Source organism: Alternaria ethzedia, assembly GCF_023757985.1.
Source record: "Alternaria ethzedia strain BMP 0044 chromosome Unknown scaffold_7, whole genome shotgun sequence".
Lineage (NCBI taxonomy): Eukaryota > Fungi > Ascomycota > Dothideomycetes > Pleosporales > Pleosporaceae > Alternaria > Alternaria ethzedia.
This window is the reverse complement of record NW_026056200.1, coordinates 939,811-956,690: the sequence shown is the minus strand read 5'-3', so window position 1 is coordinate 956,690 and position 16,880 is coordinate 939,811. Positions and strand designations below refer to the sequence as shown.

The 16,880-nt window shown below is 55.4% G+C and overlaps 5 protein-coding genes across 5 annotated transcripts; 1 reads left to right on the top strand and 4 right to left on the bottom strand.

The window, feature by feature from the left end:
* Positions 1-1,458: 1,458 nt before the first annotated feature.
* Positions 1,459-6,765, bottom strand: J4E87_004139 (uncharacterized protein; the record flags this gene model as incomplete). The annotated part of the gene is made up of 1 exon (XM_049375762.1): positions 1,459-6,765. The coding sequence occupies one exon, from the start codon at positions 6,763-6,765 to the stop codon at positions 1,459-1,461; it is 5,307 nt and encodes a 1,768-aa protein (XP_049234747.1).
* A 2,908-nt stretch (positions 6,766-9,673) lies between these two features.
* Positions 9,674-11,561, top strand: J4E87_004138 (uncharacterized protein; the record flags this gene model as incomplete). The annotated part of the gene is made up of 3 exons (XM_049375761.1): positions 9,674-9,727; positions 9,783-9,918; positions 10,024-11,561. 3 exons carry the CDS (start codon positions 9,674-9,676, stop codon positions 11,559-11,561), a joined length of 1,728 nt encoding a protein of 575 aa, XP_049234746.1.
* A 450-nt stretch (positions 11,562-12,011) lies between these two features.
* J4E87_004137 (uncharacterized protein) lies at positions 12,012-13,259 on the bottom strand (the record flags this gene model as incomplete). The annotated part of the gene is made up of 1 exon (XM_049375760.1): positions 12,012-13,259. The coding sequence occupies one exon, from the start codon at positions 13,257-13,259 to the stop codon at positions 12,012-12,014; it is 1,248 nt and encodes a 415-aa protein (XP_049234745.1).
* A 562-nt stretch (positions 13,260-13,821) lies between these two features.
* J4E87_004136 (uncharacterized protein) lies at positions 13,822-14,651 on the bottom strand (the record flags this gene model as incomplete). The annotated part of the gene is made up of 2 exons (XM_049375759.1): positions 13,822-14,417; positions 14,495-14,651. The coding sequence occupies 2 exons, from the start codon at positions 14,649-14,651 to the stop codon at positions 13,822-13,824; spliced, it is 753 nt and encodes a 250-aa protein (XP_049234744.1).
* Positions 14,652-15,366: 715 nt separating this feature from the next.
* On the bottom strand, positions 15,367-16,786 carry J4E87_004135 (uncharacterized protein; the record flags this gene model as incomplete). Its single annotated transcript, XM_049375758.1, has 4 exons — positions 15,367-15,817; positions 15,867-16,117; positions 16,170-16,354; positions 16,408-16,786. The coding sequence occupies 4 exons, from the start codon at positions 16,784-16,786 to the stop codon at positions 15,367-15,369; spliced, it is 1,266 nt and encodes a 421-aa protein (XP_049234743.1).
* Positions 16,787-16,880: the final 94 nt, after the last annotated feature.

Here is a 16,880-nt window from a genome sequence, read left to right as displayed (position 1 = left end):
TATTTTCCGCATATTGCAGTGCTTGAATCGGATCAAGCTTTTGCTCTGTGGAGATGTTTTATCGATATCGCCGCTCAACAAGTGCTTTTGCCGTGGAGTGACGTCCGCGAACCCAGACGGCGGATCTTCCAAAATCTAGAAGTATCGTTAGCTGGCGTCGTTGTTCGGTTCGGTCGGTGCGCTGCATGCCCAGCACCTGCGGCGGCGCGGCAATAACGCCTGTGTTCAGACTCCGAGTAAGATGCGAGGATGGGTCCTCTCCACAGGCGAGTGTCAGATCCGCCACGAGGGTCGCCGAGAGTAAGCGGCTGAAGGTAACGCGCAACTCAGTCCACTTTGTCTTTATGACATCGTTTCCCTTGCTCAGTTCACAAAATCGCCTTCTATTTTCAGTTCCCGTCCGTATACTCGTACACTAAGAGACAACTGCCGCCTTCGATTGATTGCAGTACTATGGCGAAACGTTTCACTCGCCTTGGACTGATACCTCACATCATCTGACTTTGGGGCTGTCATCTTTCCTCGCCGTATACAAACATAATGCCCGTATGTTTCCCAATGTCTCGGACCGTGACCTGCGTCGCGATGGACGAAGTTTGAGGACGGCGCGGCTCGCGTTGCGAAATGGGGCAGTGTCCTGATGATGATGAATGCGCAACTAGAGTGAACGGCACAGCAGTACGGCAATGTCTCTGACCTTACCAGAAAGCTTGATGAAACTCTCTCCTCACGGTGGTACAACAGCAGAAGAAGAGGCGAAGACCCCAATAAACTATTGAACCGACGAGACACCAGTATGTGCTCGGCTGAAGCTACCCTATTGAGTACCAAGAAAGCGCCGAAAGGACGTACAGCATCTAAGTTTCGGCAGTCGGGACATACCGCCGCCCCAATCCGAAGTAGCTCAAAAGGTTGATCGCCATCATAAGCTGACGAAGAGGATGGGATTCCTGCCTGTTGAACACGCAATCGCTGACGGCAGATAATGGCGAACCTTGTATATATCATCCCACGCTGATCCAGTCGCCTTGTGCGCGATCGAAGATGGATAAAGAAGACACATTGTGCGATCTATCTAGAGCGTGTCATAGATTGAACCGTTGCTGGATAGGTAATGCAGTACGATCAATGCTTCTCTTACGTGGGCTTCCCTGCAGTCATTGTCCGCAACACCATTATCTTCGTATACCCAAACCTGAAGCTTCGGAGACACTCAATTACCACCAGTTTCCAAGAAGGCATTGTAACAGCGAGACGCGTCACGAGTATGTTCGAAAAAGAGTACTGAGTACACCAGGTATCGTATTTCAATCCGCGCAGTTCGCTACAAAGACGTCATCATCCTCAGAAAACAAACGAAAAGTGGGTATATAAAACCAATATACACTGTGACCATTCCAATACATTCGTCGTCGTCATCGCCCACCTAAATTGAATTTATCGCAAATATGTCAACAACTACTGAAAAGCTCCCCGGATCTTAGCATAGAGCTCCGTGTCCAGGAAATTGTAATTTGGATCGCTAAAGCAAAATGGCGCTCGTAGCAATGTCTCGGCTGTAGGTCGTTCCATGGGGTCAATGGTGAAGCAGTCGTACATGAAGCTCAGGCCCTCTACGCCAATCACCCTGGAGACGTCTTCGGGGATGGGAGGGGCCTGGTTTAAGCTACCAAGCTTGTAAATGGCACCGATGGCCTCTTCCTTGGACCAAGGACGTTTACCCGCAAACATCTCAAGGACTACGCAACCCAGAGACCAGATGTCTACTTTAGCTGAGTAGCCCTGGCCTTGGGAGCGGATTACTTCGGGCGCCATCCAGAAGACGGAACCTTGCATGCTGTTTGTTACATCGTTGCCATAGATGTTGTCGCTCTTCTTTGAGATACCAAAGTCGGAGATCTTGCACGTGCCGTCGAGGTCGAGCAGGATGTTGTCGGCTTTGAGATCGCGATGGAGGATGCCTTCGCGGTGGAGATAAGAGAGACCGAGCAGCGTCTGTCTTGTGAGCGAAGAGACGACAGACTCTTCAAACTTCCCGTGCTTGCGGATGCAGGATCCTACACTGCCACCGGAAATATATTCAAGGAAGATGGAAATGCTGTACTCTTTGCGCTCGCATCCGAGGTACTGCACAATGTTGGGGTGATCGAGATGCTGCATGGTGTCGATTTCCTGATCCAGACTCTTGACGAGTTCCTTGATCTTGTCTTTGTCTGAACCAGCTGCTTTGGCGTTGACTTCGACTTGCTTGACTGCGATAAGCTCTCCGGTAGTGATGTTCATACCGAGATAGACGCGACCGAATGTACCTTTGCCGATGAGCTGTCCCTTCATCCACTTGAATGTTGGCTGTCGCGATGGAACACTTGGCAGATGATCTTGGGGTATCGTCTCCATAACGAGGCGCGAGCCGCGCTGAGGTCGCACTTGCTCAGTCCTGGCGTTGAACATCTTCGTCGACTTTCGCCTGACAATGTCACCACCATTGCGTAACGTAGCAACACGCGATGGACCGGCACCAGCATGTGCCTGGCCTGGGAGTGGCCTCTTGTCGAGTGGCTGGTATTGCGACTTCACTACTTCACGAATAGACTTTGTGCGGCCCAAACCAGCGCCTGATTTCCTCATGTTGCGTTGCGCGATACTCTGCAGTCCTGCACCACCACGGGTGAGAGGTTGAGGAGTGGGCTCGGCGGGTATAGGCGGGGGATCGTTGGCTGCCTCTGCAGCACCATCCGCTTCCTCTTCCTCAAGCATCGGCTGATCGAGGTTGACGTTCGGGAAGAGCTCGTCAAGGTGTTCCACGAGGGCTTCAGCTGGTGGACGATTTGCCCAGACATCGCTGGCGAATGATTCTCGGCGGGAAAACTTGTTCGTGTCATTTGGCGAGTCGGTCCATGTTGCAGACGCAGCCGACTCGGGGTGGAAGTCGCTTGGCTGCGAATCGCGATCACCAGCTGCGCTTTGCTCAGATTTTTCCGTGACCTGCGCTAGCGAGTTCTTTGACCGTTGTGTCTTGAGTGTAAGGTTTGGCCGTTGGCTGCGGGAGTTGGTCCGAGTGATGGGAGTGCTCTGGGCAGGTGTGGGTGGACCAGCTCGTCCTGCGAGCGGCGCAGCGAACAAGCCATCGTCAGAATCATCGTCGTCAGAATCCATAGGCTCCAGATTTGGAGATTTCGTAATGAAGGACACTCGCGCTTCTTCGAAGTCGTGAGTGGGACCGTACACTGACACCCGTGATGGTTCTCTGCTCAAGGTAGACTCTGGAGCGTGCGCTGTATGGGGACTTCGAGTTGGCGAACGAGACCGCTCGTCTCTCGATCGCGGTGCTGTCGGATCGGGCATTTCAAGGCTGAGGTCTGGCCTCTCGTTGGACGTGTCGTCTCCGAAAGCTTCCTCATAGTCAGGTATTCTGAAAGGTATATTTCCCTTGCTCATTGTGAGCTCGCCGGGGCTGCGAGGTGACCCACCTGGACTATTTCTTCCGGAGCCAGATCTAGCTGCGAACCCATTATCCTGCAATACCTGTTGTGAAGGTCGAATGCTTTCAGGCGAGCCTTCGCTGTTTGCTGGTTGAGGACCCTTTGGCGGCGCCCTGTTCGCTGCTCCTATGCCTGCCCCAAGATTACCAGCGCCGATGATAGCAGCAGCGATGCCTCCCAGCCCGCTTGCAGCCTGAGGAATGGCTTTGCGCTTTTCTGACTGCGACTCTGTTGATCTCCGCTTGTCTTTGCCATCATCACTCTCGGGCCATGAGCCGCGGTTTTTGGCCCTCGACAGCGAATTGGCTTTCAACAGTGTGCTTGTATCGGCTGGCACTGGTGGCGGCTCTCGCAGTGGGACAAGCTGCTTGGGTTTAGCATCGAATGGTTTCTTTACGTCCTCATAGGGAGAAGCGCGGGGTTCATCAAAGTCAACAATACGCTGACTGCGGTAGCTGAGGTTGTCGCCTGAAGTGGGGTTCAGGTCAGGACTGTGTCCATTGGCCCTCTGGAATCGACTCCTCAGATATTCTTCCTGCTTCCGCTTTGTTTCTTTGCGGTGCTCTTCAGCAGCGGCTTCAAGCAGCTTTCTTCGTTCCTCCTCGGCCAAGTCATCACGCGGTTCCCAAGCCGATTCTGCAGGCCTGTCACCTGCATTGTTCGGCATGGGTTCGGCTTTCTCTGCCATCTTGCGAAGAGCTGCACTCTTATCTGCGACTAGCGTGGACTCTCCTGACTTTCCTCCTGGAGAATCTAGTTGAGAGTCGGCGTTCAGCCGAGAGTATGCGTCCTCATCGATAGACCTAGCAGCTGTATGGGGTAGCGACACTCCTAGCCCGGCAGATGGAGGTACGGTTCCCTCTTGCGGTATCTTGACAAAAATCTTGAGCTCGCCGACTCGATTCCCATATTGCGACCGCGCCTTCAACAACTTTGAGTCGGACAGCGGGTGATCGTGGTCTTGTTGCCCAGGATTCGTGAGATGCAACTCTACACCAGATATCTGGCTCAGACCTTGACTCAGCTCCTCACAACACACAGCTCGTAGAGCTGCTGGTGAATCTACGTTGGTGATGTCGATGAGCCGGTAGTTCCAGCCATCTGGTGTGACAAAAGCGTATTTGCGATCTTCTCTTCCGGATGTGCGAGTACGACCTGTTGCTCGATTGTCGGAGTCTGTCTGAGCTGATCGTCTCGAAGGGGGTCGCTCGTTCAAGGAAGTCTCGCTTGAGTTCATGCCAGATTTCCCAAACAGGGACCCGCTTGGATGCGTACGATGACTTGCCGGACTAGTGGGTGAATCCAGGCTCGTGTCATCGGGAGATGGGTGGTTCTCCTTCTTCCGCCCGCCCATGATTTTCTTGAAGAAGCCCTTCTCATGATCTTTAGCGCTGGTGGGCGCTTCCAAGTCATATCTAGCTAGTCCAGTACCCGGTCGTGAGCCTTCGTAACCATTCTTCCGGTTCTCGTTGCGACTATCGGAACGATTATCGAATGATCTGCTTGATGGGGGACCCGAGCCAGTGTTTGCAAAGGTGGAGTTGATGGACTCGGTACTGTTAACGCGGTTGTGCGGGGAATAGTACCGCGATCCGTTGTTGCTCAGACCCGCACTGAGCTGACCGCCATTGGTCGCAAGACGGGCTGAAGGGAGCGCTGGGCTTTGCTGCGGACTTGCTTGGCGATAGTTCGACGTACCCAATGAAGATGGCGCAAACTCTGAGGACGCATTCGGGCTATGGCGTACAGGCTTTGGATCTAGGCCTTGCAGAACCTCCCTCGAATAGGGACTACGTGCAGGTCCTTCTGAGAAATCTGGAGTAGGGCCGAGACCGGGCACAGTGAAATTGCGTTGCTGTGTAGAGATGCGTCTGGGCGGGTTCGTACTACCACCAGGCGAGTGCAAGAGCAGCTGACGGCCCGGACTCTCTTCGCCATTGCCAGCAGTGGTTGGCGTTGATCCAAAGTCCATGCCTCTGGTGCCGATGTACGGTGAATTCTCCACAGTACCCTCTGTCCCGGCGCTCGTCATGCCAGTGTCGGATCGTTGCGGTGCTGCGCGGGGGTTGGCGATGTGGCCCGTCTCTACGATGGAGCGCACAAGTCTGCGCAGCTTGCGACCCTCGTCTCGCTCTCTGTTCTGATCCCATCCGGTCCCGCTTGCGGTGCATTGCTTGGCCAATTGGGGAAAGATGACCTGGTGCATCATGGCTACATTGCCTTTGCTGCCATGGCCGCGGCCAATGTCCAGAAACTTTGAGCCTTCCAGACCCAGCGTCCTGAACGTCTCTTGCCAGTCTCGTGAGAAGTTGTTGCTCGCTAGCCAGTGTTGGACGCGTTCGGCTGGCCAGTGCATCGAGGAGTCATGTGGGGATATGGGGGTCGTGCCATTGCTTTCGGACCGGTGATAGACGCTGCCGTGGTTCTGGACCATGGGGTTCTGCAGCGTGGCGGTTGGCGGTCCAGACGAGTCGTAGACCTGGGCTCTCTCGGTGGGTATGTTAAGGTGGTTGCGACTGCTGGGCGTCGGGGGCGCGTTGAAGCCGTTGTTGGAGCCATATTGCACGCTCTGGACGCTTTCGAGGAGGCTGCTGGAGAAGCCCTGGGCGGACGTGTCGGCGTTGGCGGAGTAGTTGTCGTCGCGGTAGTAGGGCTCGGGGTAGCCTCTCGAGGTGTGCAGTGGAGGAATGCCTACACCAGGCCCGAATGACTCGCCGCCGGGGATGTAGGTGGCTGACGTCAGTGGAGGTTCGCGCTCGTGCTGGATCTGCTGCGGAGGGGGCCCTGGCGGAGGGGGGATGCTGTGAGGGTAGCTGCGATACTGGCTCGGGTCATAGCCCTGCTGCTGGTACTGGGGCCGCGGGGGACCCCAATTGTTGGCATGGGGCGGCGGCGGGATGGAGATGCCGCCCAGGTTGCCGTAGCCCGTAGGTCGTGGAGGCGGCGGGGGCAGGGCGATGTGGCCGGCGGGCGTGCTCGAGGGCTGGGGCGGCGGAGGGGGGATGTATTGATGCATCGCTGGACCCTGGACGGTATGCGCCCGTCCGCGAGGGCTCGAGGCGGGCGCGCTGGGTCCGCCGGGGGAGAAGGAGGGATATGGCGAGCCGAGGTTGCTCAGGCCCAGCGGCTGCAGCGACGACGAGGGCGACGAGGTGACGCTGGGGATCTCGGGCAGCGGGAGGCTGGCGGGCGGGTTGCGATTCGGGCGCGGTGCGCGACGGGCAGAGCGGTCGGAGGGCGTCGATATGTTGGACGCGGAGCGCTGGCGGGACTCGTGGGTCATGTCCTCGTATCAAATCAGCAGAGCGGCCGTCCCATCACGACATGACGCTGCCGCGGAAACGTCGTCCAGAGGCTCCTTGGGCTCCTTTGAGGAACCTGTGGGTCCCAGAGCCTAGCGGACAGTGCAATACGAGCTACGAATCGCGGAGCCGTTGGCACGAACGGGGGGTGAACGCTGGAGCAGTGAATCGAGGGCAGGAACGCGGCGCCTGCGCTTGCGTCGACGTGGGCGCTTCGAGGATGGCGGATGCGCTTGGCCGGCGTCGCAACAAAGATGGGCACTCCAGCGCCGGCAGATGCAGGTCCTGGCGGGAGATTGCAGCGTCAGAAGACACGGCGGCACGACAACAGCGGCGACGAGGGGCACGCAGCGACTGAGCGACCGAACGCGCCGCCGTCGCCAGCTGCCTGAGGGCTGGCCGTCGTGAGAGGCACGGGCCACAGGTGAAGCTTGCAAGGTGATTTGTTGGAGGCGCCCAGCACTCTGACGCTGTCAGCCATTGCGCGCTCTCGACCCGCCTTCCACGCTGCAGTAACTTTCAATGCGCATGGTTCATTACGTAGCGTTCCGGAGAGACACCGTCGACCGTGTTTCATGTCACACGAGCACGTGGCGGTGCACTCGTGACAGCCACACCCAGAGAACGAACCACGGCTACCGCCTCGCAGTGAGCACCAGCCGAGGCCGGGGCTGCGGTGCGGTGCGTCAGGGCTGAAGCTATCGTCTACCGTTAGTCAGGAACTGAGCGGAACATGCCATCCATCGGCGCATCCGTACGACCATCCACGTAGCCATCCTAATACCCAGGTAGCCACCTTTCCTCGTATCAACAATTTCAGACTCAGCTCCTTCTGCGATCTCCGCCAAACTTACCCGTCGAGTACACCGCTTCAACGGTGTAGACACCTTTCTCTGGTTTCCATGTCTCCTTCTACTAATCCGTGGTGGGGCAGCGGCTACCTGCCTAGGTAGGTAGCAAGCAGGGTCAGCCTCCTCACGTAGGCCGTAAAGCGCGACATGTACACCCACCGGGAGCACCATCATCAAGAGCAGGAACTGTTCTCCTGAAAGTCTCCAATTCTTGACGTGGGTCAAGATGGCAATTTGTCAGCGTCTCAACTCTGCCATAGGAGTGCCTCGAGCGGGGCATGTTCTTCATTCCCGGCGTCGTGAAGCTTGCCATTCCTTCGCAGGCACCTTCAGAAGCTGGGGGTCGGCGTCCGAGGAGCCCGCACACCATCGCAGCATTTCAAGCACTAGAGCCTCCCCGCACATCCATGTCCTGGGCCTGGGAAGTGTAGGCACTTTCACAGCTCACTCGCTTGCCGAGATACCCGCAAGGCCAGTAGTAAACCTGCTGCTACATCGTCCTTCTCTCATGAACGAGTACCTAAGAAACGGGAAGATTCTTCTACTGCAGACGTGCGAGGGCCAACAGATTGCCCGAACGGGTTATGACGTGGAAGTATTGCACGGAAAAGAATGGCACACGGTGCAAGAGCTGTGCATAGCTGGGAATGCTGAGGTACTACAGCTACCAGGACCCCCAACTGACGAAACTATCAACGATCTTGTCGTATGCGTCAAGTCTACGCAGACTGTGGCAGCCCTCCAACCTCTTCTACCCCGACTCTCGCGCACATCAAATATCACATTCCTGCAGAACGGGGCAGGCATGATAGAAGACGCAAATATGTTATTGTGGCCTGATCCACACACGCGACCAAATTACATTACGGGTGTGGTCTCGCATGGTATCACTCTGAACGGGCCCTTTGATGTCACCCACACAGGGCCTGCAGCAACATCGGTAGGCCCCGTCCCGCGAGAAGATGGCGATATATCACAAGCACCTTCGCCTCTCTTGGAACTCCTACCTCTTGCGCCTCGCCTGAACTGCCAGGCTTACCCATGGCCCACCATACTCCAGATACAACTAGAAAAGCTTGCCTGCAACGCTCTCAGCAACCCTATCTGCGCGCTCGAAGATGCCGTAACAGCATACATTCTAAGCATCCCAGAAACCAACATGAGGCTCATGCAGGAGATCTCGTCTGTCATCCTCGCTCTACCGGAATTACAGGGCGTAGAGGGAGTAAAGGAAAGGTTTTCAGCGAAAGCCTTGCATGCTACTGTTATGGATATAATCGAGAAGAACAGAGCGACGACCGTTAGCATGGTATGGGATATGAGGCATAGGAGAGAGACGGAAATCAGATACATCAATGGATACTGGGCAAGGCGAGGACGGGAAGTGGGTGTGAGAACGCCGCTGAACGACGAGTTGGTAGAGAGGGTGCAGGCGATGACGAAAGACAGACTGCGAGAGCCAAAGTTGTGATACGAGCATTCGGTTGCATGCTTAGAAAAGCTTTGACATTGACCATTTTTCGCATTTGCTGCCACGCAGGTGATGATGCATAGTTACTAAGAACATGTTGGCAAAGTGGTTCCGCTACCACGGAATTCCCACGAAGCTAAGGATGCACCCCACTTCCAGATGTCTCGACTTCCTCACCCATATCGATCGCGTGTTTGATGCGAGACAGTTCCATTGTGGATTGGTCTTGTTGCGAAGAATTTCGTCGTCAAGGAGACTTCGAGCTGCGAGTGCACGCATCCGGTAGCAATACTATGCCGCAGACTTGGTAGCTCACGCCACCTGGGCTGACAAACGGCGTGGTATGCTGCGCGTCGCGTTACTATGGTGCAGCATCCCACATGCACCCGATGCACTCGCACGAGACAGGCCCAACAATGGCGCTGGCCGGTAAAGACCGGACATGACCTCATTGCTGTAAACTTCGCGGACCCTTAAAGGTAGCTGCGCCCAACAGCCTGCCATCACCACACCAGACAAACTACTTTCTTAGCATCCAAAGCTTCATCTCTCTGACAGCTTGGCAACATGGCGCAAGATCTACGATCGCAGGACATCAAAAACCCAATCGACGTTGCAGAGGTAAGTCATGGGTTGTACACGCGTGTGAGAGCGCGCTAGCTGACAAGAACCCCAGTACCTGTTCCGTCGACTTCAGCAAGTCGGCGTTGAGTCTGTCCATGGCGTTCCAGGAGACTACAACCTCGTCGCACTCGACTACATCCCCAAAGTCGGCCTGAAATGGGTCGGCAACTGCAATGAGCTGAATGCTGGTACGTGGAGCTTGTTCTTGCGTTCGGGCTATCAGCGGCTCGCTTGCGGGAGCGACCGAAGTCGATCCGTCTGTCTCATGCGATAGGTGCTGACGATCATTACAGGTTACGCCGCAGACGGCTACGCAAGAGTCAAGGGCATTTCTGCATTGGTAACGACCTTCGGCGTGGGTGAATTGTCCGCTGTCAATGCCATCGCCGGAGCCTACTCGGAATACGTCCCAATCGTCCACATCGTCGGCTACCCATCGACTGTATCTCAGAGAAACGGAGCGCTGCTGCACCACACTCTTGGAAATGGCGACTTTACGGTCTTCTCGCGCATGTCCAAGGAGATCTCGTGTGCTGTCTCGATGCTCAACAGCCAGCACGAAGCGGCCATGCTGATCGACAACGCCATTCGGGAATGTTACCTGAAGTCGAGGCCCGTCTACATCTCCTTGCCTAGCGACATGGTAACGAAGAAGGTCGACGGCGATCGCCTCAATACTCCGCTTGATCTGGAATACCCGCAAAACGACCAAGAAGCCGAAGAATACGTCGTTGACGTGGTACTGAAGTATCTGCACGCGGCAAAGAACCCCGTCATTCTTGTAGATGCATGCGCTATCCGCCACCGAGCATTGAAGGAGACTCACGAGCTCATCAAGAAATCTGGAATACCCACTTTCGTCGCCCCAATGGGAAAGGGTGCGGTAGACGAGACTCTGCCGAACTACGGTGGTGTTTACGCCGGAGACGGTTCAAACGCTGGTGTGCGTGAACGCGTGGAGTCGTCCGACCTCGTACTCAGCATTGGTGCTATTAAATCCGATTTCAACACTGCAGGCTTCACCATCCGCATGTCTCAGCTCACGACTATCGACCTACACAGCTACGGATGCAAAGTACGATACTCGGAATACCCTGGTGTTAGAATGAACGGCGTGCTTTCCAAAGTCACAGCCAAGCTTGGAAAGCTGAACATCGAATCTGGGCCTAACCCGAACAACAACGTCCCAGACAAGGAGACTTCATCGACAGAACCAACCATCAAACACGCCTGGTTCTGGCCAAAGCTTGGTCAGTGGTTGAAGAAGGACGATGTCCTGATCACCGAGACTGGTACCTCCAACTTTGGCGTCTGGGAGACTCGCTTCCCAGCAGGCGTCAACGCCATCTCGCAAGTCCTCTGGGGCTCCATCGGTTACGCAACTGGCTCATGCCAAGGCGCTGCCCTCGCCGCAAAAGAGTCAAACATCAAGCGCACCATCCTATTCACAGGTGACGGCTCCTTCCAACTTACCGCTCAAGAAGTCTCCACGATGATCCGAAACAAGCTGGCTCCCATCATCTTCGTCATCTGCAACAAGGGCTACACAATCGAGCGACTCATCCACGGATGGGAAGATTCCTACAATGACGTCCAGGAATGGAAGTACAAGGACATCCCCCGCGTCTTCGGTGCTGAAGAAGGCAGTGTACTCACATACAGAGTGGAGACGAAGGAGGAGGTTGAGAAGCTGTTCCAAGATGAAGAATTCAGCAGTGGCGAGACGCAGAAGATGCGGTTTGTTGAGTTGGTCATGCCGTGGGACGATGCCCCGGCGGCTTTGAAGGCAGTTGCTGCTGCGGCGGCTAAGACAAATGCTAGTGCGGAGTAGACAATGGATCGAAGGAGCGACTGATGATTGACGATGTATTAGCAAGGCGAAGACAATAGGGTATGGCATTGCGTAGGATTCTCTTCTCTTATACGAATGATGATAACATGACTCTCTTCATGTACAAAATTCCCGTTGATACTTGCATGTCGTCTTCATAACATCAGCCTTTTATTGCTGTGGCCCCCTACGAGCACGTCGTCGCCGTCCACATCCACGGCAAACGTCAGAGAGAGAGTTTTATTGATTCCTACAGTTGCATACAGCGAATACAAGGTGTTGGAAATACACCTGCATTGAGATCACTATATAGAGTTACCGACTGCGTTTTGTTGCCTTGCTCTGCATCAACACTTCACCGTAATAACATCAGCCTTTGTGGCCACAGAACCAGACAGCAGCTATCGAGCTAAACTTCCATACTCATGACGCTGGCGTCGCCTCTGCGTCTTAGGGGTCGTCATTACCCACATCCTTGTCCCCATCCTGACCTTTATCCGCAGCCTCGTTCCTTTGCTCATCTGTAAATGGGTTCTGGTTCCGACCCTGGTCCTGGTTGTGGGCATTCGCCGCGTTCTGGCCGTAGAAGCTCCATACCACATTCTTCCAGTGGTCTGCAGTAATCGTCTTACCAGCAAACATCTTGAGCATGTGCGAGAACTCGTCGTCAGAAAGACTACCCTGAGGAGGCACATAGGAGGACCCATCAACTGCAGGGGTGTGCGAATCTGCAGATGGCGCATCGGGTGTCTGTGGGCGAACTCGCTGCAGTGTGTTTTGATACTCCAGATGGTTAACGGACTCTCTAAGACGGATGTAGAGTTGGTTCATGGCGTCGACCATGTCGCGGGTGTCGTTCTGTTGGTCTTCTAGCGCTTTGATACGGGCTTCCATGTCTGTATTCGCTGCAGCACCGGTAGTAAGACGTCCAACACCTGCATCATGATCTTTTGAAGTGGAACGAGAGGGGTTCAGGCCATGTCCCTTCTGATTTTCCATCTTTCCCGTAGCTGAGATAGGCTGGAAGGCGACTACCTCACCGTCTGTGTTCTTGATTTGGATAGCACGTACAGAGCGGGCGGGCTTTGGAGTCGCTGTCACGTGGTTCAATTGACCAGCCTGGTTCTGAGCCGCGTAACGAAACGGATCCCTAGAGGAAGAAATTGATGGGGAAGAGCGGGTGGGCAGAGACATCCTCGAAGCCTCATCCCCCGCGCGACCAGCTTGTCGATCGGCCCCCAGACCAGGGAACTCGTCTATTGCTTGGTCGGCGTCACGCTGAGAGCGTTCGTCTTGGGGTATGCTAAGGCCTGGTGGGAATACGGCGCTTGGTCGGGGTTGATTGATTGTGTTTCCATGTACACCGACTGTCAACCTGCCGTTGAAGTCCTCGCCAGATGGCTGTCTGCCAATCGCACTGTTGAGTCCCATCCTGCCAAACGGAGACAAGCCGTCATTGATGGAAGGGCTGCGATCTGGCGCAGGTCCTGCAGCGCCACTGTTGTGCCCACCGCGGTTGTTGGTGCGCTCAGTTCTGTTCGAGCCTCTGCCTCTTCCCTGTCTTCCCCTTCCAGACTCATTGCGACGGTCACGCGACTGTGTATCGCGAGGACCCGTAGGCGCATTTGCTGGTGGGGCGGGGGGATCTGGTTCATTATCGCTATTCACGCCGCCAGGAGCCCACTTTGAGCTGTTCATAGTCCTTCTGTTGTGATTCCGCGTGGAGTCGTGCTTGTGTGTCAAAGAGTGTGACTGATCCGAGTTGGAATGCGGGGTGAGAGCCCGAGCTGGTGCTTAATGTAGGAAAGAGCAATCGCGTCAAGGAGAGCAAGCAGATTTGCTCAAGCAAGCAGTGCGAAAGGAGTGGAAAATGAAGTACGAGACTGGAAGTGTAGCTCAAAGTGCGTAAAAACAGTCAGCAGGCTCGCGCTTTGAGTTAGCGCAGGGAAACAATACGTCAGCTCAGCTCGCGTTTGCTGTGTCGTGTGCGCATTCTCAGTTCGCCATCTGGATTTTGTAGAACTAACGGGTCGAGGTTGGACGGACACATACAAGGACCTTAGATCGACTCTCGGATCCTGTGAGTAAGCAAGTCTGATCTATCCACTTCTTTCTCATGCGTTGTATTCTTGCATGCGAATGCAATCCATATGTATTCATCTATCGTTCCCTCGTATTATGTTCATGTACCAGCCACCTCTTTTTGTCCTTTTCTCAACATGTCCTTATTATACTCATCTTCTAATCCTAGACTCTTCCTTTACAAAGCGATAGCAAAACCCACGGCTACGACCGCAGTGCTAATCGCGGTCCACAATGTCCTGCCACCAATCATGGCGCCACTCGCGTCACCCGAAGCAGGGCCGCTCGAGCCCTCGCCATCTCCCGTTGGGCTCGGCCTCGGGGGTGGGAAGCTTGTGTTGGACGGCACGTCGGTAAGGTTCTGTACGGTAATCCAGGTCGCCGCCAGAGCAGTCGTCAGGTTCGCGTCAGCCGCAAACTGGCTGACGTTGAAGCCGACCCTGTTGTCCGCCAAGTCCGCGTACATGGAGGGTATGCTGAAGTTGCGCGGTTGCTGCATGAGGATGAATGTGTAGCTGTGGGGGCTGTCACCCACTGGAGGTGAGGGCTGGAGGTATGGGACGGGGTTGTCCGACGGAATGTCGAGGGCTGAGCCAGTTGTGTTCGCGGAGATGGGAACAGAGCGCGTGACGTTGGTAGCGATCCAGTGGACTAATTGGACGCGTGAGTTGTTACGGGGCACGTCGAGGTCGACCATGAGGAGGACGCATTGGCCGGGGCCTCGCTCGTCGGAAAACCATACTGGCGACGAGACGGTTGGGGCTGCTGCGGTTTCTGGTGGTGATGAGTGTTAGTTGGTGTGTAGCAGTACTCGGCTCGACTGCGCCGCGACGACAGTGGATGGAACGTACCGGGACGAGGAATGCGCTCTCCGCCGGGCGACACGGTATTGTTGCCGTACGTCACGGTCAAGTTCTGAGTGACGTCGATAGGAAAGCCAGGCGCTGATCCCGCTGTCGCAACACGTGCGAGTAGCGCAGTCGCGCTGAGGACGGTCTTGGTGAACATGGTCGGTGTCTTGGCTGGTGTTGTAGTCGGCGTTGTTGTGGAGCAGGTCGTACTGTTGTGATGTAGTTGATGCTTGATGGTCGAAAAGCAACGGGCGCAAGCAGCTTCTTTAGTATTTTGGCTGAACCTGCGTCGGCTGCGGGAGCGTAGGGCTTGATGCGCAGCTAAAGGCCTATTTCCGTGTAGCCGGCGTGACAGCAGAGGTTCATGACGTTTACCAAGACTCGGTCCCTTGCTCGGGGTATCGCACGGCCAGCGGACGGCATCCCGGCACAGCTCAAGAAAAGGCTGGGGCTGGCCGCCTGAGGGGCCTTGTTCATGCCGCAGCCAGAATTATTCCAAGCATCGCGCTGGTCGCCTCGGCCTCAGGAACATCGTTAATCGAATTTACCCTGTTGTCCGCGAGTGTATGTAAGCACGCGTCGTTATTTGGTTGCGGTTGCGACGCATGCTCGCCTAGTTGGGGCCAAAGGGACGGGAGCCGGCTGAACATCCAGCAATTCAGGCCGCCCTCATCGCACGATGCCTGCAATTAAGCCACGCATGAATCAAGTATGCCTGAGATTTGTCTATGCTCTATGGTTTCGAGGCCTTGCATCCTCACATGGACTTATCGGCGGCAGCCCTATCACCTCTCGCTCGGGATGCAGACGTTGTGTCCGCACAAGCGCAATGGTTTCAGAAGCCGCGCCTCATCACCAATCCTCCAGGGCTATTATAAGGTGATCATGTGGTCTCGCGCAGGGCCGACACCAATCCATTTGACCTTGACTCCGACGAACTTCTCAATGTACTCAATGTAACTCCTCGCTTGGTTGGGCAGGTCGTAGTAGCTTGTCACGCCAGTCGTCGGCTTCTTCCAACCTGGCAGTGTATCGTATTGTACTTCGACTTGGGCAAGGATCTCGGGATTCGCGGGGAAGCCTTCAAGCACCTCGCCCTTGTACGAGTAGGATGTCGCAACCTTGAGCTCGTCAAAGTCATCCAGGACGTCGAGCTTGGTGAGGTTGATGGCGGTGTAGTCGTTGCACGCGTGTGAGTGCTTGACAACGACCAGGTCGAGCCAGCCGCAGCGGCGCTTGCGACCGGTTGTAACGCCGACTTCATGGCCGACTGACTGAAGCTTCTCGCCCACCTCGTTGAGCTGCTCGGTAGGGAAGGGTCCGCTACTACTTGTTAGCCTCTGAATTTGTCTTTCGGGGCGATGCAACTCACGATCCGACACGGGTAGTGTATGCCTTGACCACGCCAATGACCTCCTTCAGTGATCGCCATCCCAAGTTGAGACCTGTGATGACACCTCCAAGACCAGTGTTTGACGATGTGACGAAGGGGTATGTGCCGTAGTCGATGTCCAGCATCAGCGCGTTCGCACCCTCGACGAGGATTTTGGCGTTCTTCTCCTTTGCCGATGCGAGGAGCGGGATCTGGTCGACGACGTAGGGAGCAAGCTTCTCGCGCAGAGTCTTTGGCATTGTCAGTCTTTGTTCCGTATATTCCAACCCCATTGTGACTCACCTTATACTTCGTAATCTCCTCTTCCACATCGTACTTGAGTAGATCACCGTATCGCTTCTGGAACGAGTTGGCTAACCTCCTGAGCTTCGTCTCGAAGATCTGCTCGTCGAAGAGGTCGCACATGCGGAGGCCGCTCCTGGTCATCTTGGTGCTGTAGGTTGGGCCGATACCCTTCTTGGTCGTGCCTGCATCCCGCCATCAGCACGTCAGTCCCGCAGCAGGCGCGTGTGCTCCTCACCAATCATGCCACCACCCAATTCCACCTCCTCCAGGCCATCCACCATCTGGTGCACATCAAACACGACATGGGCGCGGTCCGAGATGAATATTCTTCCGTCCGTCTTCAATCCGTGTTTCTCCAGCGCTTCCAGCTCCTTGAAGAAACTGGGTACGTGAACAACGCAGCCACTTCCGATGACATTGATGCAGCCGGGATTCACGAGACCGCTCGGGAGGATATGGAAGTCGTACGTGACGCCGTTCGCGACAATGGTGTGTCCGGCGTTGTTACCACCCTGGGCGCGGGCGCAGATTTGCGACTCATGGGCTAGGATATCGGCCAATTTTCCTTTTCCTTCATCTCCCCACTGTGCTCCGAGCACCACAGTAGTCGACATCGTGAAGGCGGGAGACAAGAAGGAAAGAGCGGAGGGGCGGCAGGTGGGTTTTCAATTCCGCGTTGACTCGATCTAACAAATTCGTGCCCCACCC